At 36.4% G+C, this 27,135-nt stretch overlaps 1 protein-coding gene and 1 long non-coding RNA gene across 3 annotated transcripts in view; one reads left to right on the top strand and one right to left on the bottom strand.

Moving 5' to 3' along the window:
- The window catches only part of LOC115516482, a 60,435-nt gene extending 55,726 nt beyond the window's left edge, over window positions 1-4,709 (top strand). The window contains exon 2 of the long non-coding RNA XR_003969560.1: window positions 4,656-4,709. This is a non-coding gene — a long non-coding RNA (uncharacterized LOC115516482). The remainder of the gene's footprint in view (window positions 1-4,655) is intronic.
- The window catches only part of WDHD1 (WD repeat and HMG-box DNA binding protein 1), a 67,865-nt gene that overhangs the window by 17,571 nt on the left and 23,159 nt on the right, over window positions 1-27,135 (bottom strand). For both annotated transcript variants that reach the window (XM_030319154.2, XM_030319155.1), the window contains exons 11-18: window positions 21,561-21,771; window positions 18,588-18,775; window positions 16,575-16,759; window positions 13,821-14,062; window positions 11,085-11,222; window positions 9,239-9,395; window positions 2,326-2,440; window positions 1,533-1,664 (exon numbers count right to left, since the gene is read on the bottom strand). In XM_030319154.2, the coding sequence (XP_030175014.1) occupies window positions 1,533-1,664; window positions 2,326-2,440; window positions 9,239-9,395; window positions 11,085-11,222; window positions 13,821-14,062; window positions 16,575-16,759; window positions 18,588-18,775; window positions 21,561-21,771 (1,368 nt within the window). The remainder of the gene's footprint in view (window positions 1-1,532; window positions 1,665-2,325; window positions 2,441-9,238; window positions 9,396-11,084; window positions 11,223-13,820; window positions 14,063-16,574; window positions 16,760-18,587; window positions 18,776-21,560; window positions 21,772-27,135) is intronic.

The raw sequence follows: 27,135 nt of genomic DNA on the forward strand, positions 1-27,135 counted from the left end.
AATGTTTCAAATATGTTAACTGCAATATCAACTTGGAAACAGAACTTTCAAGGAAGAAAAACACTACTGGATGCAACTTAAGAACTGGAGGTTGTGCCCTGTTGGTGGGAATGCAAACTGGTGCAGCCACTGTGGAAAATAGTATGAAGGTTCCTCAAAAAATTAAAAACAGAATTGCCATATAATCCAGTAATTCCACTATTGGGTATTTACCCAAAGAATAAAAAAGCAATAATTCTATAGAAATTTTCTTTTTTTTAATTTTGAGGATGGGCGGGGCAGATAGAGAGAGAGAATCCCCACCAGGCTCTGCACTGTCAGCACAGAACCCAATGCGGGGCTCGATCCCATGAATCATGAGATCATGACCTGAGCCGAAATCAGAAGCCATATGCTTAACTGAGTGAGCCACCCAGTTGCCCCCCAAAAGCACTAGTTCTAAAAGACATATGCACCCTTATGTTTACTACTGCATTATTTCTAATAGCCAAATTATGGAAGTAACCCAAGTGTCCATCCATAGATGAATGGATGAACATGTGGAATATATATACACAATGGAGTATTACTCAGCCATAATAAAGAATGAAATCTTATCATTTGCAATAACATGGATGGATCTAGAGAGTATAACGCTAAGTGAAATAAGCCAGTCAGAGAAAGATAAATACCATATGATTTCACTCATATGTAGAATTTAAGAAACAAAACAAACAGGGGTGCATGGGTGGCTCAGTTGGTTAAGCATCCGACTTCAGCTCAGGTCATGATCTCGCAGTTGGTGAGTTCGAGCCCTGTGTTGGGCTCTCTGCTGTCAGCACACAACCTGCTTCAGATCCTCTATCTCCCTCTCTCTCGGCCCTTCCCCTGCTTGCTCTCTCTCAAAAATAAATAAACATTAAAAAAAAAAAAAAAGAAACAAACAGGAAAAAGAGACAAACACACTTTTGGGGCATGTGGGTGGTTCACAGTCGGTTAAGCACCTGACTTTTGCTCAGGTCATGATCTCACAGTTTTTGAGTTAGACCTCCACATCAGGCTCACTGCTGACAATGCAGAGCCTGCTTGGGATTCTCTCTCTCCCTCTTTCTCTGCCTCTTCCCACCCCCATTCACATGCATGTGTTCTCTCTTAAAAATAAACATTAAAACAAACAAACAAACGTACAGACTCTTAACTGTAGAGAACAAACTGATGGTTACCAGAGGGGCTGTGAGAAGGGAGAAGGGTGAAATAGGTGAAGGGGATTAAAAGCACACTTATCTGCTTATGATCTTAGTAACAAGGTAATGTTTTAAATATTTTAACTGCAATATCAACTGGGAAACAGAACTGAGTAGAGAACTGTTGAATCATTGTACTATAACCTGAAACTAATATAACACTGTTAATTATATCTAATTTCAAATTTTTTTTAATTAAAAAAAAAGATTTTGAGGTTGTGGAACTTGGTGCTAACTCACATACTTTTAGGAAATACAATCTATAGAAAAGTGTAACTTTAATTTTTCCAGTATATTTATTTTACTCACCGCAAGCATTTTCATTAAAAGTTCCTGTTGTTCTTTTATTGCTTGATTTTTACTACTTTCTTCATATTCATAACCATTTTTAGCTAAATAATCAAGGTGATTGTGAAATATAACGGAACGCCAAAATTGTTCCTACAAAAGGGAAAAAACTGCTTAGAGAAAACTATCAGCTTAATGCCAGGCAATTGTTAAATATTTATCTTAAGATAACAGTTTCTGAATAAAATATTTTTTGAAATATTCTTTCTATAGTTTATTTTATAATTCAAATTTTAATGTGATACCAAAGTTTGACTTTATCTTCTATCCTTAAAAAAAAGGGGAATATAGTATTTTAAACAGTTTCTTAGCTATCATAGTTAATGCTCAGAGAACTTGTTAAACTATTTTTTAAGAGACCGATTTGCTTCTTGGTTAGAGAAACTAATTGCAAGGTTTCAAATGACTTGATGGCACAAGGCTAGGACCATAGTGGGGCAAGCCTGGTGCCTAAGACACAAAATTTATGGAGGCCCACTCTCTCAGGCACTCAGCCCAACTCTGACAGTGAATGCCTTGCCCTAGTGAGGCCCTGATGATCATACTCATTTATCTCATAGACAAAATCCCTGGAAGTAGTGATGGCAATCAGTTACCCTGGTGGTAATAAGCAGTCCTCCCTCCCTGCTACAACTAATTATTTAATTATAAAGTAATGAGTAGTCAACAATGGTCATCAGGGTAATTTTTAAATGTCTACATCATAAGCAATGTATTATCAAATTCAGAGTGTCAAGGCAAGATTTCCACATACCTCCATTTGTCCTTTCTCTGTTGCAGTCTGACAATAAGGAAGCTTAAAGGATAATATAGCTACAGCAGGGCGTGGAAGGGTGGGAGGAAACCGAGAACCTTTACAAGGAATGCACCTGTCAGTAAAGAAAAAGTCTCACCACAAAAATTTCCTCCAACATCATAAAAACTGCTAAAATATAAAATTTCCAAAAGTCAGTAACTTGGAATATTATTCCAATAGCTAGCTTAATAATAAACAATAAACTACTCTTTTTTTTTTTTTTTTAAGTACTTAGGGGTACCTGGGTGGCTCAGTTGGTTAAGTGTCCAACCACTGGTTTTGGCTCAGGTCATCATCTCGCAGTTTGGGAGCTCGAGCCCCGCATCCAGCTCCGCGCTGACAGCACGAAGCTGGCATTCTCTCCTTCTCCCCCCACACTTGTTCTCTCTTTCTCAAAATAAAAAAACTTAAAAAGTAAAGTACTTCAGGCCTGATTAGGTATAAAAATTAATCCCTCCCTATGCATTTCAAAAATCCCTCTTTATACCAGCTTTATTAAACTACCACTTAAAGTGAAACAGGCCTGGGGCACCGGGGTGATTCAGTGGGTTAAGCATCCAACTCTTGATTCTGGCTCAGGTCATGATCTTGCAGTTTGTGAGTTTGAGCCCCACACTGGGCTTTGCACTGACAGTGTGAAGCCTGCTTGGGATTCTCTCCTTCTCTCTCTGCCCCTGCCTCACTCTCTCTCTCTCAAAATAAGTGAATGAACCTTAAAAAAAAAGAAAGTGAAATAGGTTCTCATCAGCTTTTCCTTAGCAAACTGCCCACTTTTAAAATACAGAAGCTGTGCCATAAATAGCTGTCATGGGATTCACATTATAAAACAGATCACCCAAGATAAGATACTGATGAAGCATATTCACTTTTGTCAGTCTTTTTACTGCTGGTAAAAAGTGTCAAACAAGAGAAAAAGATGGTGAAATGTCCAATACAGATGAGTGTCTATTACTAGATATTGGTGTGAAGCAGAAAGTCCAGTATCATTTAAAAGGTTATAATATATACCTGCTCTGCTAAATCAAAGGTTGCCTTACATGGTAATAAATAGCTTAGTGGGCAAGAACACTGTCTAAACCTTTTCTGACTAGGACATGTAAAGTATTTAAAGATGCCCCTCAGCATTAATACTAATGGAATTTATTAATTAAAAAGCATTCATTAATCACAGAATGATATATGCACATAGAATACTTTTAACTTATGTATTCCAAGTTATTTTAAGGAAACCACTGGAAAACCATACCTACACACTGTAAGTACCTTAGGCAAACTTTCTAATTTTTATAGTCACTTTAAAATACAGTACAATGTCCAGTGCTTACTAATAACCACCCACTTGATTTATAGTACAGCCTTTTGGTCATGGCTTAAAGTCATGCCTTTCTTAAAGGGAAATATTATGTAGGTTTAAATTTTTTTTTCAAAAGTATCTTCTCGTATTATCAAATGCCCACTAGAGTAGTTAAAAATTAAATAATGGCAGTACACAGGAATCTTTTTCAAACTACCCAGGTCCCCTTCCTAGTGAGATTTGAACACACCTTTTTGTTTTTGTGACCATACAATAAAAATACAAACGTTTTTAGAGTTCCAGTATTTTTGTTTATTTTGTTTTTTATTTTTTTTAAGTTTTTATTTATTTTTGAGAAATAGAGAGACAGAGCATGAGCTGGGGAGGAACAGAGAGACAGGGAGACACAGAATTTGAAGCAAGCTCTAGGCTCAGTCAGCACAGAGCCCGATTAAACTTGTGAACTGTGAGATCATGACCTGAGCCAAAGTCGTATGCTCACCCGACTGAGCCACCCAGGTGCCCCCCCCCCCAATATTTTGAACATACAATCTCATTTCTTCTTCTTCCTCCCCTTTTATGAGCTCATATAAATCAGTGGTTTTCACCACACAATATGAGGTGGCAGTGTGAATACCTACAGTTTGAAAAATCTCTTGTGGCAATTCTGTCATTCACAAAAGCCAGTGGTTTATTAGTCATGCAAGATGAAAAAGGGCATGTGCATTCAGAAAAGGACAAGTCCAATTACATACACATATACATATATTAACAAAACCAGAAAGAACATTGGGAGTAATCTTAATGCCTTAACATTATTTTTTCTGTAAAAAGACATACTCTCTTGTGTAAAAACATTTTATAGCTCAAATACTTTACTGATTTAGTCATAGTAAGCAATTATCACTATAAAAACCTAGGATTTTATTAATAGTTTTTTAAAGCCACATTTATATCAAAGCAGAGTACTAATTCACATTTCTTATCCTTTTAGACTTGAAGTAAAAAGACCTGTTATCCATTAAGTGTCCCTTTCATGGATGAAGAGGAAAAACAAACTCATTTGACTGCTAATTTGGTGGTTTTTGCCTACAATGAATGAGCTTCCTGGAAACTATGTGGCTAAACCAGCTGGAGAAGATGTGAAAAAATAAACTACAGTTTACTAAGACAAAATTACTTTAATTCTTTTTCAAATAAACCATAAAACTTGTTCTTGTGTTAAAGAAAGAGTTGAAAATATATCAAACTGGAGACGCTTGGGCCAATATCCAGACTAAGCTTCCCCTCAGCAATGAGTTTTGCTTTGTGTTCTCGGTTGCATGGAGGAGACTTTGTTCACAACTTGTTTTGACCGTTTACTCAGGAGCTGATAATGATTTTACTAGCCAACACTTCCTGGCTACTGACCTTATTTACCTTTGTGTAATATAGCACATATAGTCAGTACTATAACAAATGCTTGTTAAATGAACAAAACAAAAAAAAAATTTTGTCTTTAAGCGTGCCAAATAACTCTTAAGAGCTTTTAAAAAGAAAAAAAAGATGTTTATAGAGAGCAAATTAGTACCACACAAAATTAGTAACCTCTCAGTTATACGTTAACCAGTAGTGATCATGGAAAAAAAAAATCTTCAGTGGAAACAATAAAGACAATTTTTGCTAAAAAATTTGCTAGAACAGAGGTAGGAGTGGTATTTCTACAGATTAGTAATTACTCATATTCATAATTAAAGGCAGGTGTTTTGTACTGATTCAAATGACATGTTTTTAATTCTTTTAATTATATCCCTAGGAGTTGAACAACTAGGTCATATGGTAACTCTGTATTTAACCGTTTGAGGAACTGCCAAACTGTACCAGTTTATATCCCACCTAGCAATGTTTAGGGTTCCAATTTCTCCACATGCTCAACAGAACTTTCCAACTTTTGGGTGATAATCATTCTAGTGGGTATAAAGTGGAATCTTTGTGGTTTTGATTTGCATTTCCATAATAACTTACGATGCTAAATATGGTTTTATATGCTTATTAGCCATATGTGTATTTTCTTTTGAGAAGCGTCTATTCAAACACTTTGCCTATTTTTTAATTGAGTTGTCTTTTGAGTTACAAGAGTTCTTTATATACTCTGATACATAACTCTTATCACATAAATGATTTGCTTCACTGTTTAAAAAAATCTACATAGTATTAATTTTTTTAAATGTTTATTTATTTTTGAAAGAGAGAGAGCGAGCATGAGCAGGAGAGGGGCAGAAAAAAGAGGGCAACAGAGAATTTGAAGCAGGCTCCAGGCTCTGAGCTGTCAGCACAAAGTCCAATGCAGGGCTCAGACTCACGAAGCCTGAGATCATGACTTGAGCCAAAGTTGGACACTTAACCAACTGAGCCACCCAGGCGCCCCTATATAGTATTCTAATGTATAATTGTATATAATGTTATTTCCCTATTCTTCTAGTAATGGAAATTTAGGGTTCCAATCTTTTCTCAGTATCAACAATCTTACAATGTAGAAAATCTTTCACATGTATCATCATTCCCACATGTGCTAGCAGCAGTACTTCCTAAACTTTAATGTACACACGAATCACCTGAAGATCTTGTTAAAATGCAGGTTCTGATTCAGTAGGTCTGAAAGTGATGCCTGAGATTCAGCATTTCTAATAACTAAGCTCTCTGGTGATGCTGATGCTGCTGGTCCATGGATCACACTTTAAATAACAAGTACCAGTATGTCTGTAGGACAAATCCTAAGGCAGAATTATTGGATCAAAGAGCATATGCATTTCTAATTCTGGTAGTTCTTGACAAATTGCCTTCCATAGGGATTGTAACCAATTTATACTCCCATCAGCAATTACAAACGTGATTATTCCCCCATAGCCTCACCAAGAGTGTTATCAAATTTTCAGATTTTCCTCATTTGATAAGAAGAGAATTTTAGTTTTGATTTGTATTTATCTTATTTTGATATCATCTTTTTATATATTCAAGAGCCATTTTTATTTCCCTGATTACTTCCTTTCTTGGAAGTCTCCAATTACAGCTTCTATGATATGACCCTCAAGTGATTTTTCTCTTACTTGCTTAGCTAATAGTCCTCTTCCTCATTCAAAAGCTACGTGTTCCAATATCTGACCTCTAAATGTCGGAATTTTTTTTTTTAATGTTTATTTATTTTGATAGAAAACTCGTGCATAAGTGAGGGAGGGGTAGAGAGAGAGGGAGAGAGAGAATCCCAAGCAGGCTCCATGCTCAGGGGTGAGATATGGAGCTTGATCTCACAACCATGAGATCATGAACTGAGCCGAAATCAAGAGTTGGATGCTTAACCAATTGAGCCACCCAGATGCCCCTCTAAATGCTGAAATTTCTAAGTGTTGGATTCTGTGACCTTTTTTTGTTACTCTTTCTTCTATGTGATCTCACTTATTACTATGACTTTAAATACCTTCTATATTCTGGTGATTCCCAAATTTATATCTTAGAATCATGTATCTTCTTGATATCTCCATTTGGACATTTTGCAGGCAATTCAAACTTAATACAGCCAAGAAAGAAATTGTTTTTATCTCTCTTATTTCTATAAATGGTATGACTATCCGTCTAGTTGCTTTAATTGGAAACATGGGTGTCATTATTGAGTCTTCTCCATCACTACCAACCCCCAACCTACCAGAAAATCCTGTTTCTTTTTCAAGTTTACTTACTTGTTTTGAGAGAGAGAGAGAGTGTGTGCAAGCAGGGAAGGGGGGGGGGGGGGGAGAGAGAGAGAGAGAGAGAGAGAGAGAGAGAGAGAGAGAGAGAGAATCCCAAGCGGGTTCTGCACTGTCAGCATGGAGCCCTACTCGGGGCCTGAACTCACAAACCATAAGATCATCACCTGAGCCAAAATCAAGAGTCAGACACTTAACTGACTGAGCCATCCAGGCGCCCCAGTCCTACTGTTTCTATCTCAAATCTGGTTCCCATAATTTCTGCTGCCCCCACACTAGTTCCAGCCGTACTTATAGCTCACTTAGATGACTGCAAAATCCTCCTTAGTGTTTCTCAGTGAAGGCACTGATAGCATTTGGGAATGACAATCTGTAGTTGAGCAGGACCATTCTGCACACTGCAAGATGTTTGACAGTGCTGGCCCCAGTTCTCTAAATGCCAGGGTAACCCCAAATCATTGTGACAGCTATAAATAATACCCCACATTTCTCACATCTCCAAACATCCCCACAGAAAGCAGGATAAATCCCCTGGGTGAAAACTTGTCTCCCTACTTTCAATCTTACCTCTGCCAATCCATTTGCCACATATAGTTTCTTTTTATAGTATAAATCAGATTACATCATTCCCCAGATAAAACCCTTGAATAGCTTCATGACACAACTTCAAATAAAATATTAACTTCTCTGTATGGTCTATAATGCAGCCTGGTCTAACTTTCTGAGATCATGCCTCTCACCAATCCTTGCTTCTTGTATGCTATTCACATTTACATTCTTTAATTCTTTAAACATACCTAGTTCTTTCCGATCTGTGGTCCTTTATACATGCTGTCTATTCTGCAATGATCATTTGTCACTTCACTCTTTCCAAACAGACTTCCTGGCCTCGAGTCTCATTTTAAATACTACCTCTATTAAGAGTCTTATGTGATGATGCTACCTAGAATGTGTCCTTCTGTTATTCTCCACCATGGGTCTGCTCAGATTAATTTATGGTATTTATCTCAAGGAGTAATTAACATTTACTTGTTTCTGTTATCTGTCTCCCCAATCAGTCTATAAGCTCCATGAAAGCAGAGATCTCTTTGTTCACCAAGTACCTACTCAATGTCACTGCCAGTTGTTGAGACCAAAAAGACATCAGGTTTCAAAAGAGAGAAAAGTACCTAATACAATACTGAATAGGGACGACACGGATTGAGAGTTTTACACTACGAGTCAACTACTACATTTCTACTAGCCCTCTGCCTGGTGACAAAAATTGAGCCTTATAAAAAAATCTCAAAAAGCCACTAAATTATTCAATTCTAAATCACAGTTTAAAGTTAAAGGCAGAGGGGCACCTGGGTGGCTCAGCTGGTTGAGCATCCAACTTCAGCTCAAGTTATGATGTCACAGTTTTTGTGAATTCCAGACCCATATCTGGCTTCGTGCTGGATAGTGCAAAGCCTGCTTCTGATTCTCTGTCACCCCTTTCTTCACCCCTCCCTCGCTGTGTGTGCTGTCTCAAATAAACATTAACAAAAAAAAAAAAAAAAATTAAAAAATAAAATAAAAGGCTGCAGTAAAAGATGAAATGCCACATTTAACCAGAACTGTCTTCCCCATCTGGCTGAAATAATACTACAGTCACACTAATATGCTTAATTTCTATTTAGTTTAAGTCCAGCAATCAGTTGCAAACTTCAAAATGAATATAAACCAATTTCGAATTTAGTGAATATGGAAAGCAAATAAATGAACTAAGGTGAAAGAGAAAAAAAAAAAAAAATTAAATACCTTTAAAGAGTACAAAACAAAAAATTTCAAAGTACTTTTTAAAAAAGAATCAACTAAGCATTTTGTAATAGCCCACCTCAGTTGCTGGGGGTTTTCATGGATACCAACCACCCAGTAGTGATCAGATTTTCCTTTACAGTGTTCTCTTGTGTTACATACAGGAGTCCATGTATTACCAAGCCCTCTGTTAAGCATTCGAACAGTGCCTTCTGAATCCACATAACAGGGGGTACCTATACACCAAAAGAAAAAGAAATCACTTGGAGACACAGCTACATGTTTGTTAAATAAATCCTATTTCAAAAATACATACCAATGATTCAACTTTCAGTTCAAAAGCAAAAAACAAAACAAGGCGAATAATTCAAGATTATTTCCCACAAAACTTAATTAGCCGCACAGAATAAGCTCTAACTCAATAGAAGAAAAAAACCTGCCTGTGATAGGACTAAAATTTACTCAAGAGAATAAGCTGATAGTTTCAGTGAGAACTATGCCACCTGCTGGAATATAGCAATATTTTTAAAAGCCAATTTCAATAAAAACGTTAAATTCTGAATCTGAAGTTTTGCTGGTTATGAAAGACTAGAAAAACAACCAGAACCTAATGTACCATGATGATGTAGAGAAATTTGCCTTTAGTACTCTTCTTCCTCTTGCTCTTTCTTGGCCTTGTCATTGTGTTCCCCAACTCCTAGGTAAGCTATTCTGTTTCCCACTTATTCTGCCCCCATCTCAGGAAGTGCATAGCATTATTCCCTAATTATCCCTTGTATCTGTGACTTCACACACCTCTCACTCTGCAAGCAGCAGTTATCCTTAAGTCTAGATCTGATTAGTAATTGGCGGAAAAAAATAAAGACATATAAATGGAAGTTACAAATGGTCACATGATTAGAACATAAATGACCAATAATATCCCACTAGAAAACACATCCAGAAATGGTTGATTTTTAATATAATTTACTGTCAAATTTGCTGGCATACAGTGTAGTGTGTACAGTGTGCTCTTGGTTTTGGGAGTAGATTCCCATGATTCATCACTTAACATACAACACCCAGTGCTCATCCCAACAACTGCCCTCCTCAATGTCCATCACCTATCTTCCCCTCTCCCCTACCCCTCCCTCAACCCTCAGTTTGTTCTCTGTGTCCAAGAGTCTCATCGTTTGCCTCCCTCCCTCTCTGTTCAGAAATGTAAAAGACAAACTGGAGTTTCCAATAATATAAGTGAAGGGCAAGAATCTCCAATAGAAATAATATTTTAGCTAGGAGACAGGGCTAAATAAGGTATTTCAAATCATCATCAGTTATAAGCCACTAATAAATGAATCTATAAATGTAATTTTTAATTTCTTAGTGCTACATGAGGAAATGGAAAAAGTGAATTTTAAGAACATATTTTATTAAACCCAATATATCCAAAATATTATCATTTTAACATGTAATCAATGTAAAAGAATTATTGAAATTTTTTACTTTCTTTTTTTAAACTAAGTCTTCAAAATTCTGAGAGTATTTTATACTTATAGCACATCTCAGTTTAGATTAGCCACATGTGACTGGGTTACTGTAGAGGATAGTGCAGCTATAGAAATTTCCAATTTTCTGTGTAGAATCTTCAGGAAAAGCCACAACTTCACCACTGATTTGTATCTCCTCCTTGGTACTCATAACAAACTTTTAGAGAAATATATTTCTCTCTTTGTAAGTTTTCTAACCAGAATTCACATGAAGAACAGATCTTATACATAAAATAATGGCTACCTTGCCTAACAATTCCAGTTTCCCACTGCCAACATAATTAAGAAATTTAAACATATAATATAGACATTTATCTTTAAAAGTTAATTAGGAGTAAAACAATGGAACAATTTCTCCTGGAAAAATGTTTTTAATATAAACAAATGGGTTTATCTTGCCTTCAGCTGAAAATCCAACCCACACTATGTAGGATTTCCTCGTAAGAGGAAGAGGATCACCATGTAAAATTTGCTTTTTCTTTTTCCCCAGCTCTAGCAGTTGAACTCCAAGGCACTGATCACCATCAAATCCTGTACCTAGTGAGAAAATATAAATATAAATCAGGTATCAAAGGTTATTTAGCTATAATGCAGTCTAAAGTAATTTCTGTGACTTGAAATGATTTTGTGATAAATTCTTAGATTAACTAGCACTACTTTTTATGGATAACCCACCTGACTGACATATCATTCAGGTATTAGAATACTATATTACATGGACTACTTATATAAAGTGATATTAAGAGGTAATTCATTCACTCAAATATTTACAAGAGCTTATATATGCCGGGTATTGGGGCTACAATGGTAAAGAAAATGAAGTCACACTGTTCTCATGAAATTCATATTCAGGTAAGAGAAGACTAATTTTTAAAAAGAAAAAAATGCTAAGTGTCTCCAAAGAGTTAAAATAATAATATGATACAGAGCGTTACACTGAATGGTTACCTTAGATTAGACAAAGGTGGCCTCTTTGAGAAAGTGAAATTTAGCTGAGACATAAATTGCAAGTTGGAGGGGTGCCTGGGTGGTTCAGTCGGTTAAGCGTCCAGCTCAGGTCATGTTCTCATGGTTTGAGTCTGAACCCTGCATTGGGTTCTGTGCTGACAGCTCAGAGCCCGGAGCCTGCTTCAGATTCGGTGTCTCTCTCTCTCTCTCTCTGCCCCTCCTCGTGCTCTGTCTGTCTCTCTCTTAAGAATAAATAAGCATTTAAAAAAATGCATGCTGAAGCCAGCCATCCAAAGGTCAGGGGGAGGAGCGCTATAGTAAACAGAAGGAACAGCTAATGAAAAGGTCCTAAGATAGGGACAAGCTTGGTAAATTTGAAGAATACAAAGAAGCTAGTATTGCTAGAATGAGTAACAAGAAAAAGTGGCAACAGATGAGGTTCAAGAGGCAAGCAAAGGTCAGATCATGTAGGACCCTGCTGGCTGTGATGAAAAGCTTGATTTTTATTCTAAAGCAATGGAAAGTCACAAAAACTTGAGAAGGATGTGTTCTGACTTTATGTTTTTAAAAAATCACTTAGGTTGCCAGGTGGAGAATGGATTGTGGAAGGCAAGGATTGAACCTGACAAGCTAGTTACGGGACAACTACAATAGTCCAAGAGAAGACATCTGGGTTGAACTGGGGTTTCAGTGGAGGAGATGAAAACAGAGGGTTTGGAATGTGTTATTTCATAGAACTGACATGATGGGGTTGACATGGGGAGTAAGGGAAAGGGAAAACTCCATGATAACTCTTACATTTCTGCCTTGAGTGGCTGGATTAATAGTATGGTATTTACTCAGATGGAGAAAACTAAGTGAAAGGCAAGGTGGAAGGGAAAAAAAACCCAAAGGTTTTATTGTGACCAAGTTTGAAATGCATATCAAAACTCTACCAAGAGATTTCAAGTAGCCACTGGATATGTAAGTCTGTAGACACAAGGAGAGGACAGGGCTGGTGATATTAATTTATAAGTCATGGACATACAGATGTATTTAAAGACATAGGCCTTGAGGACATAACCCAGGGTAGTTTCTCAAACTGCATTTTTGAGCCACGAGTCATGAAATCAGTTTAAAGTTGCAAATAGCATTTAAAGAAAACTGAAATCAGAGAGTACATATTGTCCATGAGACTTCTGTAGTTACATTTACTGATATGTATAGATTAGCAAAATAGAGCATATTTCTTACTAGGGCTAAGCAGTCAAAAGACTGAAAGCTCCTCATCTAGAGAGGTACTAGAGAAGAGGGATTGTGACAGAGTCCTGGAGCACTCCAGCTAAGGGGATGGCATAGGAGGAGCAGCTAGTGGAAGAGCTGAAGGAGTTATCAGTAAGAAAAACATCAGGAGTGATGTCACAGAATCCAAGAAAATAAAGTGTTGGGTGGGGAATGGGTAAAATAGGTGATGGGGATTAAGAAGTACATTTCTCATGATGAGTACTGGGTGATGTATGGAATTACTGAATTACTATATTGTACACCCAAAACTAATAAAACACTATTTTAACTATACTGGAATTACAATTTTTAAGAAAAGAAAGCGTTTCTGATGGAATTACCAAAAAATAAGCATAAAAAGATTATTGGTAATCTTTTTTTTTTTTTTTTTTTAAGTAAGCTCTGGACCCAACATGGGGCTTCAACTCATGGCCCTGAGACCAAGGTCCCATGCTCTACCTACTGAACCAACCAGCTGCCCCATATCAATAACCTTGAAAAAATCAGTCTTCAAACAGTGGTGGGGACTAAGGACACAGTATAAGGTGAGGAAAAGGAAGCAGCAACTTTTTAGTCATATTAAAACTGTCTTGGTCTTGCACACTGGAAGTTACTTTATTTTTTTTTGAGGTATTTAAATGCTGAAAATTCTTATGAGATATAGACATGGAAGTAACTAGCCAAGTTCTACCTTGGAATTCTTTCTAGAATATAGTTTTTCTATAAATAAAATATTTTCATTCCTACTAGTGAATACAACAAAATTCTGTACATTCATAGATTACACAGATTCAAATGCTAAAATGAATGCAAAAGGATGTATATAATCCAAAACAAAGTATGAGAAAGACAAAGAAAGCTCAAGTAATTTTCATTTTACTTCAAGTCATGGCAAGATCATAAAAGACTAAAAAAAAAATCTACCTCTATGATAAACAATGAAAAGCTGTTCTCCATGTCCTGCCATTGATACTACAGGCCCAGGAAGACTGAAGACCTCTTTTTGAACACCTCCAATAGTGAACAATCGAAGGAGCAAGGCACTAGTGGCAGCAGCTGCCCATCCCAGACCAAGACATATGGCTTCAATATCTTCATTCTGAGGCATGTCTACTATCCACTCTTTGCTTGAGTCCCAAGAACTAAAGTGCAGGCAGTGAAGCTTGCTATAAATTAAAATAAGACAGAAACAATCAAACATTCCTATTTGATGTGTTATATATATGAAGCTAATCATGATACCCAGTGACAAAAACCAAATAATTTTTCTTTTAAACATAAATGGTACAAAAATAGCTTTGAAATATTTATGAAATATCCTTAAAATGGAATGTATTAAAACCATTAACAGTCATGTTACTGAAGAATACTTAAAAATACAGGAAAATGCTCACAACATAATGTTAAATGAAAACAGGCAGACTAAAATCGGCAGAGTATGATCGATCCTAGGTTGCAAATACACAGACAAATCACAACTAAATTTTTAAAAAGGGAAGAAACATCAAAATGTTAGTTCTTTCACTGTAAAAAAAATTTAATACAGGAAAACAAAGGAAGAAAGGAAATACAATCACATATAATCCCACCAGCTAGATCACCAACCACTGCTAACAATCTGATGTTTCCAGTCTTTCTTATTTACATTTATTTATATTTATACACACACACACACACACACACACACACACACACACACGAAAGTTATTAAGGTTAAACTTGGGAATGCAGATATTACAGTATTTAGAACCAGAGGCAGTATTGATTTACTGAAGAGTAATTTTAAATTCAATTTTAAAATGAAAAGTAACATTGTATTCAGCTGTGAAATAATATACCCAGGAAAACAAAGAAAAAGATATCTGGAAAAAAACTGTACATGGAAATAAATGTTCTATTTATGTAAGATTCTGAGTCAGAGACATGGAGTCAACAGTGGTTTCTATTAGTAAACTGATTTAATTCAATAATGAAGTATAGAGTGGATTTTACAATGTATAAATTAGGAAACCAATTAAAATGTATTTGTTAGACTCTAATGCATACTCAATCACCCATGGATCTCATTAAAATGCAGATTCTGATTTAGAAAGTCTGGGGTGGGGTCTGAAATTCTGTTTTCTTTTTTTTTTTTTTAAATTTTTTTTTTTTTTCAACATTTATTTATTTTTGGGACAGAGAGAGACAGAGCATGAACGGGGGAGGGGCAGAGAGAGAGGGAGACACAGAATCGGAAGCAGGCTCCAGGCTCTGAGCCATCAGCCCAGAGCCCGACGCGGGGCTCGAACTCACGGACCGTGAGATCGTGACCTGGCTGAAGTCGGACGCTTAACCGACTGCGCCACCCAGGCGCCCCTGAAATTCTGTTTTCAATAAGCTTCCAGGTGACCCATGCCCCTAATTTGTGAACTACACTTTGAGCAGCAAGAAGCTAATGTATCCAATCAGAAAGATTTTAATTTCAAATCACCTCAGAGTCGGTAAAAATCTATGATCAAGTGTATAAACACTACAATCTGCTGAAGAAGAGAGATCAGGAGAGGGTAATCTGGCTGAAATAACAGAAAGTTAAGTAAAAATGTTTTTTCTTCTTTAAAAAAAAAAAAAGGATTCAGCCTCTACTGCTTTTCCACCATATTTTTTTTGTCATTTTTCCAAATATCATTCTCCCCCCTTCTTTTTTTTAAAGAAGTTTCAAGGGGTGCCTGGGTGGCTCAGTCCATTAGGCGTCTGACTTCGGCTCAGGTCATGATCTCACAGCTGGTGAGCTGGAGCCCCGCGTCGGGCTCTGTGCTGACAGCTCAGAGCCTGGAGCCTGCTTTGGATTCTGTGTCTCCCTCTCTCTCTGCCCCTCCCCTGCTTGTGCTCTGTCTCTGTCTCTCAGAAATGAATAAATGTAAAAAAAAAAAAAAATAAATAAATAAAAAACCCAAAATAGCGAAGTTTCTAATCTAATTATAGTGACAAAAAAACCCAAAACCAACAAACAGAAAACCCAGGTGACAAAAAACTTGTCCAAGGAAAGTACTGGATTAACTGTCTAGGGATACAAGAATATTTTGGGTGATAAAAAATAATTTTGAGGGACGCCTGGCTGTCTCAGTTGATATAGCATATGACACTTGGTCTTGGGTTGTGGGTTCAAGCACTACACTGGGTATAGGGAATTCCTTAAAAATAAAATCTTAAAAGAAAAACTTTTTTTGATTGGGACAGTGGTTATCTGAATATATACACATTCGTTAAACTCATCAAATTGTACACCTAAAATGGGTGCATTTTATCGTACATAAATTATACTAATAAAGTAAATTTAAAAAGGACAGGGATTTATACAAAAAGAAATCTAGAAGGATACACATCAAACTGTTAACAGTGGTTATGTCTGACAGAATTCTGGGGGGACTTTTTCTTCCTAAAAATTCTGTACTGCTTAAGAATGTTTGTTTATAATTCATATGTATTATTCTTGTAATACTAATGAAACACAGTAACAATATAAAAAATAGCCCCATTTCTCTTGCAATTACAAACTGTCATATCTTCATTTGTAGTTAGAGAATGTAAGTGAGGGGACAATTAGGCAAAAACAGACATGTTCTGAAGTCTTATGTATGAAACACTTCTATATCTAACAACTCAGCAGTGACGAATTCTTCCTAATAATCTTGAATTTACCTTGCTAGTTCATCCGAGCTTTCACATGCCAACAAAATAGCTTCATGAGAAAGATCTGCTATTGTGTAATTCAAAGTGTTTGATAAATGTGTTGCATGGTGTATGGAGGTATCATGGAACTCCACATCTATGGCATTGTCTTGTTCATCATTATAGCAGCGAATAATTCCAATAGAGTTCCACACCTACAAGCATTAAGGTTAAATACAAGCTTGAGAAAAATTAAAAGGTCCTAGGATCAGTAGACTAAACTACAATTTAACAAATACCATAATTCAGTCTGTATCGAAATTTAAGTTATGGGAACAACCACAGCTCATCTACCTTTAAATAGTTTCAAGTAAGAGTAGTGACATCAGGACTACAATTATTATCTACTCTTTTCATGAGAAGAAGGCACATACTTATTTATTAGCAAATGGAGTATTCCATTTAATATTTTAAAAATTATACTACTGCCATAAAAAAATACAATTTTGTACAACCAAACCATTAAATTCCCCAAAAGAAATATTTCAAAACTGTATTTACTTATAAATACAGACATAAATGACAGCATATTTTCCTGTTCCAACTAACTGGCTTAAATTATAAGAATAAATATATACATTTTAAAGCAACATAAATTGATACCATTTAGAAAACTTATCTTCCATCTATGTACACTACAGGTTCACACTAGGCCCTAGTGTTTCCTTTCCTCTACCACAAATAACTATACATAAAACAATTGACAATAAAAAATTAAGACCTATTACTTGATGATGATTACTGACAGCAACAAAAAGTCTTATTAAAATAAAACATCAATTTAATATTTACCTACAAATTTATGCCAGGTGGATACCAGGCAAAGTCCTCATGAGGTGGAAAACCTCAAATAACCAACAAATAAAAATATTAAACTTTTTAACTCTCAAGCTTAAAATAAAAAGCTAATATATTCACTTATCCATTTTAGAAATATATATTTTTTTAATCTTATTTTTTATTTTTTTTAATTTTTGAGACAGAGAGAGACAGAGCATGAGCAGGGGAGGGGCAGAGAGAGAGGGAGACACAGAATCTGAAGCAGGCTCCAGGCTCTGACCTGTCAGCACAGAGCCCAACACAGGGCTCAAACTCACAGACTGTGAGATCGTGACTTGAGCTGAAGGCGGACGCTTAACCAACTGAGCCACCCAGGCACCCCTAGAAATATATTCTTAATGCCTACTGTGCCATACCTTGCTCTTTTTTTAAGTTTATTTATTTTTGAGAGAGAGAGAAAGTGTGAGTTGGAGAGGGGCAGAGAGAGAGAGGAAAAGAGAAAGAATCCCAAGCAGGCTTCCACATTGTCAGCATAGAGCCCAACGTGGGGCTCGAACCCACAAATAGAACCGTGAGATGTGACCTGAGCCAAAGTTGGATGCTTAACCGACTGACCCACCCAGGCGCCCCATACCTTGTTCTAAGTGCTATCAATAAACAAAACAGAAACATCTCTTATCCTTCGGAGTTTACATTCCAGTGGGGTGGATGGGGAAAAAAGGCAGAGAGTTTTTTTTTCCATAGCACTTATCACTTTCTAATATATCATACTAAGAGTTGTCTTCTAAAAAACATCTTCTCACTAGTGTTTTGGAATCAGTATAAACTATTATATAAAAATTAATATGAGAAATAAAGTTTGGAAGTATAACCAAGAGGTACTGCAAGATATAGTCACATTAACTTTATGTTCATTTTGTCACTCTGCAAAGCAGAATTTTATTTAACATAATAAGGTTGAAATAAGATTAAAACTGAATTAACCATAAAAAAATAAACCACAAAATTCTGTACCAAAGTGCTGTAGGCCAGTTAATCAAGGTTTTTAAAAATATTTTTTACCAAACAGAATTAACTATATTGAGAAAAAATTCTTAAAAGAATATATAATATAATATAATATAATATAATATAATATAATATAATATAATATAATATATAACATAAAACTATTTTGAAGTTAAGTGTAGATCCAAAGCTTACCATGAATCTATGAGTGAGATGCACGGGTGTAGAACCTGACTGGAATGGCTTTTGCCGGGGAGTTGGCATCGGCCCATCATAAAATGGCCTTTGGGATGTTACAAGTGGTAGATTATGAATGCTGTCTGCCTGATCATCTTCCTCCTCCTCCTTGAGAAGATTAGAACCAGTTTTTAACATTGTAACATCTAGAAAACAAAGAATTATAATTAGAGAATCATAAATACCAATGACCTAAAAAAAAAAAGCATTATAAAATCCAAATAACATTTTCCATTCATACTTAATAATACTAACATGCTATCTGCCTCCTTCACTGTGTTAATGTTTACAGCAATGGTGCAAAAACAGTAGAGGGTAAAACTGTTGGTGCTGTGACATAAATCCAGGCAGCGGCACCCATCTGTATTAGCAGTAGACTCACTGTTAACCACCACTCAATTGCAGTAAAAATATCAATTCTGTTAAACCCTAATCTTTGCACAGATTTTTAAAAAATGTTCTCTGTGCTAAAATGAGAAGTGTGCATGAAGACGTGTGATGTCTGCCTCAGAAAAAAAGAAACCATTTGTACAAATGAGTTGTAAGCTGAACTGTTGATTTTCTCATGAAACACCATTTTTACTTGAAAGAATGCCAGATAAAGTATGATTATGCTGACTTTGGTATTTTGGTCAACATTTTCTTGAAAATAACGAAGTAGGCTGGTCATTTAAGAAAAATAACTGACATAATCTGTTGCCAATGATAAAATTTGAGTTTTCAAGCAAGAATCAGAAAACTTTTACCTGCCACCATGAGCTTGACTGCTTCCTAATATTTAAAAACTTCTGACAAGATTGGTGATGATACTAACAAATACAATCCTAGATAATGTATCAGTATTACAAAGGCCTTTAAATCTCAGTGAACCAGTATTTTCTAAATTACCAATGCATGTATTTCAAAATCAAACATGGTAAACTAAAAGATCCATTCAAGTCAGACCAATGGATCTTAATATAATATAGTTGGAAATTTCACTGGAGAGTTTTCAGATTCCACACTGCAAATAATCTTTATGAAATGATCACTTGTTGAGTTTTGGTACAGTAGCAAAGGATATCCACAATTATTTCAATAGGCTATTGAAATACTTCCTTTTCAAATTACATGTTTGTGTTGAGCCTGAATATTCTTCACATACTTTAAGCAATTAAGCAAAACAACACGTATGTCAGTAGAATGAATTCTGAAGCATGAAAGAATTCAGTTATCTTCTATTCCAGACATGGAATAAATTTTCAAAAGAGTAAAATAATGCCACTTTTCTTATTAAGTTTTTCATTTGAAATGTTACTTATGTTTACATACATACATACATACGTAATAAATAAAAATTTAAAAAGTAAATAAATATATTTAAATTTTGTTTTAATTTCTAACATGGTAAATAACAGTATATAAATTCCATAAATAATTCTCTTTGGGGTCCACAAAAGTTTTTAAGAATGTAATAAACTCGGGGCGCCTGGGTGGCGCAGTCGGTTAAGCGTCCGACTTCAGCCAGGTCACGATCTCGCGGTCCGTGAGTTCGAGCCCCGCGTCGGGCTCTGGGCTGATGGCTCGGAGCCTGGAGCCTGTTTCCGATTCTGTGTCTCCCTCTCTCTCTGCCCCTCCCCCGTTCATGCTCTGTCTCTCTCTGTCCCAAAAATAAAATAAACGTTGAAAGAAAAAAATTTAAAAATAAAAAAAAAAAAAAGAATGTAATAAACTCTGGAGACCAAATATTTAAGGACTCCAGTCCTATAAAACCCTATATGATTTAAATGTAGCAAAATTTACCGCCATAAAATGTATTTGGCATTTTACTTGACAATGTTCAAATGTGCTATTTTAGCAGTTTATTTGAAGGCTTTTTTACTGTAACATCAATTTCCTTAACAGACACTATTATTCGTATTACTTTTTATTAAAAAAATTTTTTAATGTTTATCTTTGAGAAAGAGAGCAAACACGCAAACGGGAGAGAAGCAGAGGGGAGGGGGGACAGAGGATCTGAAGGGGGCTCTGTGCTGATAGCGGAGAGCCCAATGGGCTGATCTCGTGATCATACATGACCTGAGCCAAAGTTGGACACATAACGGACTGAGCCAACCAGGTGCCCCTATTTCTTCTTGAGTTAGCTTGGTAGCTTATGTCTTTCAAAGAATTTGTCCATTTTATCTAAGTTGTTGTATTTATGGGCGCAAAGTTGGTCATACTATTGTTATTATTTTGTTATTAATAGCAGTGCTATCTCACAGAAATAGGAGTTATATATATAATTAAAAAATTTTTAGTAACCATATTTTAAATAGTAAAAAAAGGTTTAATTTTAATATTATACTATATTAAAGTATTATAATTTTGACATGTATTCAATGTTAAAAAACGACTAAAATATTTTACATTCTTTTTTTCATACTGTCTTCAAAGTCTGGTTGCATTCTATACTTATAACACATGTCATTTTGAACTAGCCACATCTCAAGTGTTCAAAAGCCACAGCTGGACAGTACATATCTATACAATCTATGGTGACAGCCCCCTTTCATTACTTGTATTAGTCATTTATGCCTTCTCTTTCTTTCTGATCAGTCACGATAAAGGTTTAAAAATGTTACTGATCTTTTCAAAGAACTAGCTTTTGGTTTCACTGACTTTCTTTACAGCTTTTGTTGTCAATATCATTGAATTGTTTTTTATTTCCTTCCTTCTGCTAGTTTGGAGTTTAATCTCTTCTTCTGTTTCTAATTTGCTAAAGCAGAAGCTTAGATAATTGATTTGAAATCTTCTTTAACATAAGTACTTAATACTACATACTTCCCTCTACCCACTACGTTAGCTACATTCTACAAACTTAATAATGACTTCAAATAATAGTTTTAATAAAAAAATTGTAAAATATCAATTGACAGGATGAATCATCACATCCACAAAGTCAATACATACCAACTGAGTTTTCATCATCTTCTAGAATGTGACTTCGCTGTCTAGGACGACCTGAAGCCAGCATGAGGTCGTCATCTTCTTCCTCATCATTTATAATTCTTTTTGAAAAAGAAGGGGTCTCCACTGCATTGTCATTTAGAAAATCACCAGCATTATTTGCATCATCTCCATCAAAAAGATCACTGTAATCTTTTTCTACTCTGCTAGAGACCTTGAACAAATTAACACAAATTACAAAGATTAGTGAACTATTTAAATAAATGCAATTACTCAAAAGCCAATTCTGTAATGTGCACCTATATATTCTACCAAGTAAGTAAATTCCCTGACAAGAATTAATTAATAAATGTATTTATAAGAATTATATTTCTGTGAGACTTAGTCCATATTTTAATTTTTTTTTTAACATTTATTCATTTTTGAGAGTGAGAGAGACAGAGCATGAGCAGGGGAGGGGCAAAGAGAGAGGGAGACATAGAATCCGAAGCAGGCTCCAGGCTCTGAGCTGTCAGCACAGGGTCCGACGTGGAGCTTGAACTCACAAACTGCAAGTTCATGACCTGAGCTGAAGTCGGACGCTTAACAGACTGAGCCACCCAGGCACCGCCCCCCCCCCAATCCTTATTTTAAATGCCTTATAGTATTTATGGATGGGACAGAAGTGTACAACAGACATATAAAAAAAATACTGTATATACCCAAATACAAGGCAAGGTTTTACTCCTCAAAAGTCATTCTCCAGAGAAGTGACCTATAAGTTCCTACAAAGTCTCTCATTAGTCATTCATTTTATTTTTAAAAAAAAATTTTAATGTTTATTTTTGAGAGAGAGACAGAGTGTGAGTGGGGGAGGAGCAGAGAGAGAGGGAGACACAGAATCTGAAGCAGGCTCCAGACTGTGAGCTGTCAGCACAGAGCCCGATGTAGGGCTCGAACTCACGAACTGCAAGATCATGACCTGAGCTGAAGTTGGACGCTTACTGACTGAGCCACTCAGGCACCCCATTCATTTACTTTTATTTTAAACTTATTTTGTTTTATTTTGCTTAGGTAGGATATGTTTGCTTTCAATTATCTCAGTTAAAGCTAGTTTTTTGTGGGGTTTTTTTTTTTTTTTTGATGCTTATAAAAGTAAATGGATAGAACCAATAAAAAAATAAAGGAGGCAAGGAAATTCAACATTAATCCTTCATTCCTAGGAATATGAACATACCATTGCAAACACTAGATGTCACTGTAAATGATTTTTTAGATCACTTTATTTATTTATTTGTTAGGTAATCCCCACATCCAATGTGGGACTCAAACTCATGACCCTGACATCAGGAGTTGCAATGCTCTACTAGACTAAGCCAGCCAGGTGCCCCATAAGATCACTCTGAAAAACAAATAGTTTCTCCACATCCTCTCCAGCATCTATAGTCTCCTGATTTGTTCATTTTAGCCACTCGGACTGGCGTGAGGTGGTATCTCAGTGTGGTTTTGATTTGTATTTCCCTGATGAGGAGTGACGTTGAGCATCTTTTCATGTACCTGTTGGCCATCTGGATGCCTTCTTTAGAGAAGTGTCTATTCATGTCTTCAGCCTATTTCTTCACTGGATTGTTTTTCAGGTGTGGAGTTTGATGAGTTCTTTATAGATTTTGGATACTAGCCCTTCGTCCAGTATGTCATTTGCAAATATCTTTTCCCATTCTGTCGGCTGCCTTTTAGTTTTCTTGATTGTTTTCTTTGCAGTGCAGAAGATTTTTATCTTGATGAGGTCCCAATAGTTCATTTTTGCTTTTAATTCCCTTGCCTTTGGAGATGTGTCAATTAAGAAATTGCTGCGGCTGAGGTTAGAGAGGTTTTTTCCTGCTTTCTCCTCTAGGGTTTTGATGGTTTCCTGTCTCACATTCAGGACCTTCATCCATTTTGAGTTTATTTTTGTGAATGGTGTAAGAAAGTGGTCTAGTTTCATTCTTCTGCATGTTGCTGTCCAGTTCTCCCAGCACCATTTGTTAAAGAGACTGTCTTTTTTCCATTGGATATTCTTTCTTGCTCTGTCAAAGATTAGTTGGCCATACATTTGTGGGTCCAATTCTGGAGTCTCTATTCTATTCCCTTGGTTGACGTGTCTGTTTTTGTGCCAATACCATTCTGTCTTGATGATTACAGCTTTGTAGTAAAGACTAAAGTATGGGATGCCTCCCACTTTGGTTTTCTTCTTCAATATTACTTTGGCTATTTGGGGTCTTTTGTGATTCCTTACAAATTTTAGGATTGCTTGTTCTAGCTTCGAGAATGCTGGTGCAATTTTGATTGGGATTGCATTGAATGTGTAGATTGCTTTGGGTAGTATTAACATCTTAACAATATTTATTCTTCCAATCCATGAACACGGAATGTTTTTCCATTTCTTTGTATCTTCTTTAATTTCCTTCATAAGCTTTCTATAGTTTTCAGCATACAGATCTTTTACATCTTTGGTTAGGTTTACTCCTAGGTATTTTATGAAACAGGAACCCTCTTGCACTGTTGGTGGGAATGCAAACTGGTGCAGCCACTCTGGAAAAGTGTGGAGATTCCTCAAAAAATTAAAAATAGATCTACCCTATGACCCAGCAATAGCACTGCTAGGAATTTACCCAAGGGATACAGGAGTGCTGATGCAGAGGGGCACTTGTACCCCAATGTTTATAGCAGCACTTTCAACAATAGCCAAATTATGGGAAGAGCCTAAATGTCCATCAACTGATGAATGGATAAAGAAGTTGTGGTTTATATACACAATGGAATACTACTTGGCAATGAGAAAGAATGAAATGTGGCCTTTTGTAGCAACGTGGATGGAACTGGAGAGTGTTATGCTAAGTGAAATAAGTCCTACAGGGAAAGACAGATACCATGTTTTCACTCTTATGTGGATCCTGAGAAACTTAACAGAAGACCATGGCGGAGGGGAAGGGGGGAAAAAAAGTTACAGAGAGGGAAGGAGGCAAACCATAAGAGACTCTTAAAAACTGAGAATAAACTGGAGCGCCTGGGTGGCTCAGTCGGTTAAGCGGCCGACTTCAGCTCAGGTCATGATCTCGCGTTCCGTTGAGTTTGAGCCCCGGGTCGGGCTCTGTGCTGACAGCTCAGAGCCTGGAGCCTGTTTCAGATTGTGTCTCCCTCTCTCTGACCCTCCTCTGTTCATGCTCTGTCTCTCCCTGTCTCAAAAATAAATAAAACGTTAAAAAATTTTTTTTAATAAAAAATAAAAAAAAACTGAGAATAAACTGAGGGTTGATGGGGGGTGGGAGACAGGAGAAAGTGGGTGATGGGCATTGAGGAGGGCACCTTTTGGGATGAGCACTGGGTGTTGTATGGAAACCAATTTGACAATGAATTTCATATTAAAAAAAAAAGTGAATAGTAAGCAGATACACTGTAGAGCTCACAAGTGACTCCTATAGCATGAATGAAAACTGTACAAATGTTAATTAAGACAATGAAAACTTGTGGTATAAAATTATTTTTTTACTTTTTTTTAATTTTGAGAGAGCAAGTGAGTGTGAGTGGGGGAAGGGCAGAGAGAGAGGCGGGTGGGGGAGAGAGAAAATCCCAAGCAGGCTCCACACTGCCAGCACAGAGCCTGATGTGAGGCTCAGTCTCACAAACTGTGAGATCATGACCTGAGCTGAAACCAAGAGTCTGACTGAGCCATCTAGGCACCCCAAGTATGGTGTAAAATTCTAATGATAGCACCATTAAGATTCAAAAGGAACTGGGGTGCCTGGGTGGCTCAGTTGGTTGAGCATCCAACTCCTGGTTTCAGCTTGGGTCATGATCTCGCAGTTCTTGAGTTCAAGCTTCGCATCAGGCTCTGTGCCGACAGCTCAGAGTCTGAAGCCTGCTTGAAATTCTGGGTCTCCCTCTCTGTCCCTCCCCCACTCACGGTCTGCCTTTCTCTCAAAAAATAAACATTAAAAAAAATTTAAAAAGATTGAAAAGGAACTTTATCACAAATATTTTAGATTGAGTACATAAGATTGTGTTCTAGAAAACTAATGTTTAATGAAATAAGAGAACAGAAAACAAATGCTTCTAAACTCCTACATTTAGACATATGACACAATAGTGTTTCAGTTTTAATCATTATCTATTTAATCGATCCTATTAACTTCCCTATATTAGGAAAGATGAAGATTTGTTATAATTCTCAACCACCCCTACTCTTATATTTATGTACATCCTCCCAATATAGATAAATTCTCATTTTGGTTGGATCAATATGCAGGAATTAGATTATTACGACCATTTAAATGCTATTCCTAGTCGAATAAAGATAATAGCAACACTTATAAACTGTGCTAGAGACTGTTCTAATTCTATACATAACTGATATAATCCTCACAATAAAATCCTAGGTAGTAGGCATTATTCCTATCCTCATTTTATAAATGTGGTATATAATGATCACTTTTCCCCTCTTACAACTTTTTTCCTGGAGTTAAAAATCTTCTCTCTCTTTAGGTCTTTTTTCTTGGATAGATTCCCCAAAGATGATTCTTCCAGTCTCTTGCCTGAAAAACCTAAGACTGACTGACAACGCTCTAGGAGTCAAGGATGAAAAATAAGCTGAGAATTTTAACATTCAAGTATATACACTTTCATTTAATCCTTTTCAGTACAGTATTCCTCTTTTGCCCAGTGCTGTTCAACTGTACCCAGTGTTCTGACCAAAGACCTTCTCTGTTTTACCTTTTCCAGAGATCTAATCTCCAGCATCCTGCCAGAATATACATGGCGGTGAAGGAAGGCAGTTACCTAGCTATGCACACCAATGTTGAGACTGGAGACATCTACTTGTTAATTAAACCAACCCTCCTATTTTTAGCCTCACTTCTAGAAGTAACTAGTGCTACCAAACTCTGAATCATTGAGGATTCAGTCAGGCAAGCTGAACTGCATCCCAGCTTTCCCCCAACTGCAGTCTTCGGAATCAATTTTTTGACTTTTTGAGAAGCTAAACTTAGCTTCCAATCATGCTTCTGTTTTTCAGCCTCCAAAATTTTGTTACTATCACCACTTCAACTGTCTTCTTTAACTTTATCAGATTATGCATTTAAAAAGAACTATTTAGTGTAATTTTAGTGGGTGTTCCAAATATCAGGTTGTCTGAGCAGACATAAATGGATGTATTAAGTCCACGATCTTTAACTGGAACTCTAAACCAAGACTTAAGTTTGACTGGGTATATTTGCCAGGCAGGGGGAATAATGAACAAAACCAAGGACTTGTATAAAACAAGATGGCCTAAAATGAACAAATCAGGAGACTATAGATGCTGGCGAGGATGTGGAGAAACGGGAACCCTCTTGCACTGTTGGTGGGAATGCAAATTGGTGCAGCCGCTCTGGAAAGCAGTGTGGAGGTTCCTCAGAAAATTAAAAATAGACCTACCCTATGACCCAGCAATAGCACTGCTAGGAATTTATCCAAGGGATACAGGAGTACTGATGCATAGGGGCACTTGTACCCCAATGTTCATAGCAGCACTCTCAACAATAGCCAAATTATGGAAAGAGCCTAAATGTCCATCAACTGATGA

This window comes from Lynx canadensis, chromosome B3 (assembly GCF_007474595.2).
Source record: "Lynx canadensis isolate LIC74 chromosome B3, mLynCan4.pri.v2, whole genome shotgun sequence".
Classification (NCBI taxonomy): domain Eukaryota; kingdom Metazoa; phylum Chordata; class Mammalia; order Carnivora; family Felidae; genus Lynx; species Lynx canadensis.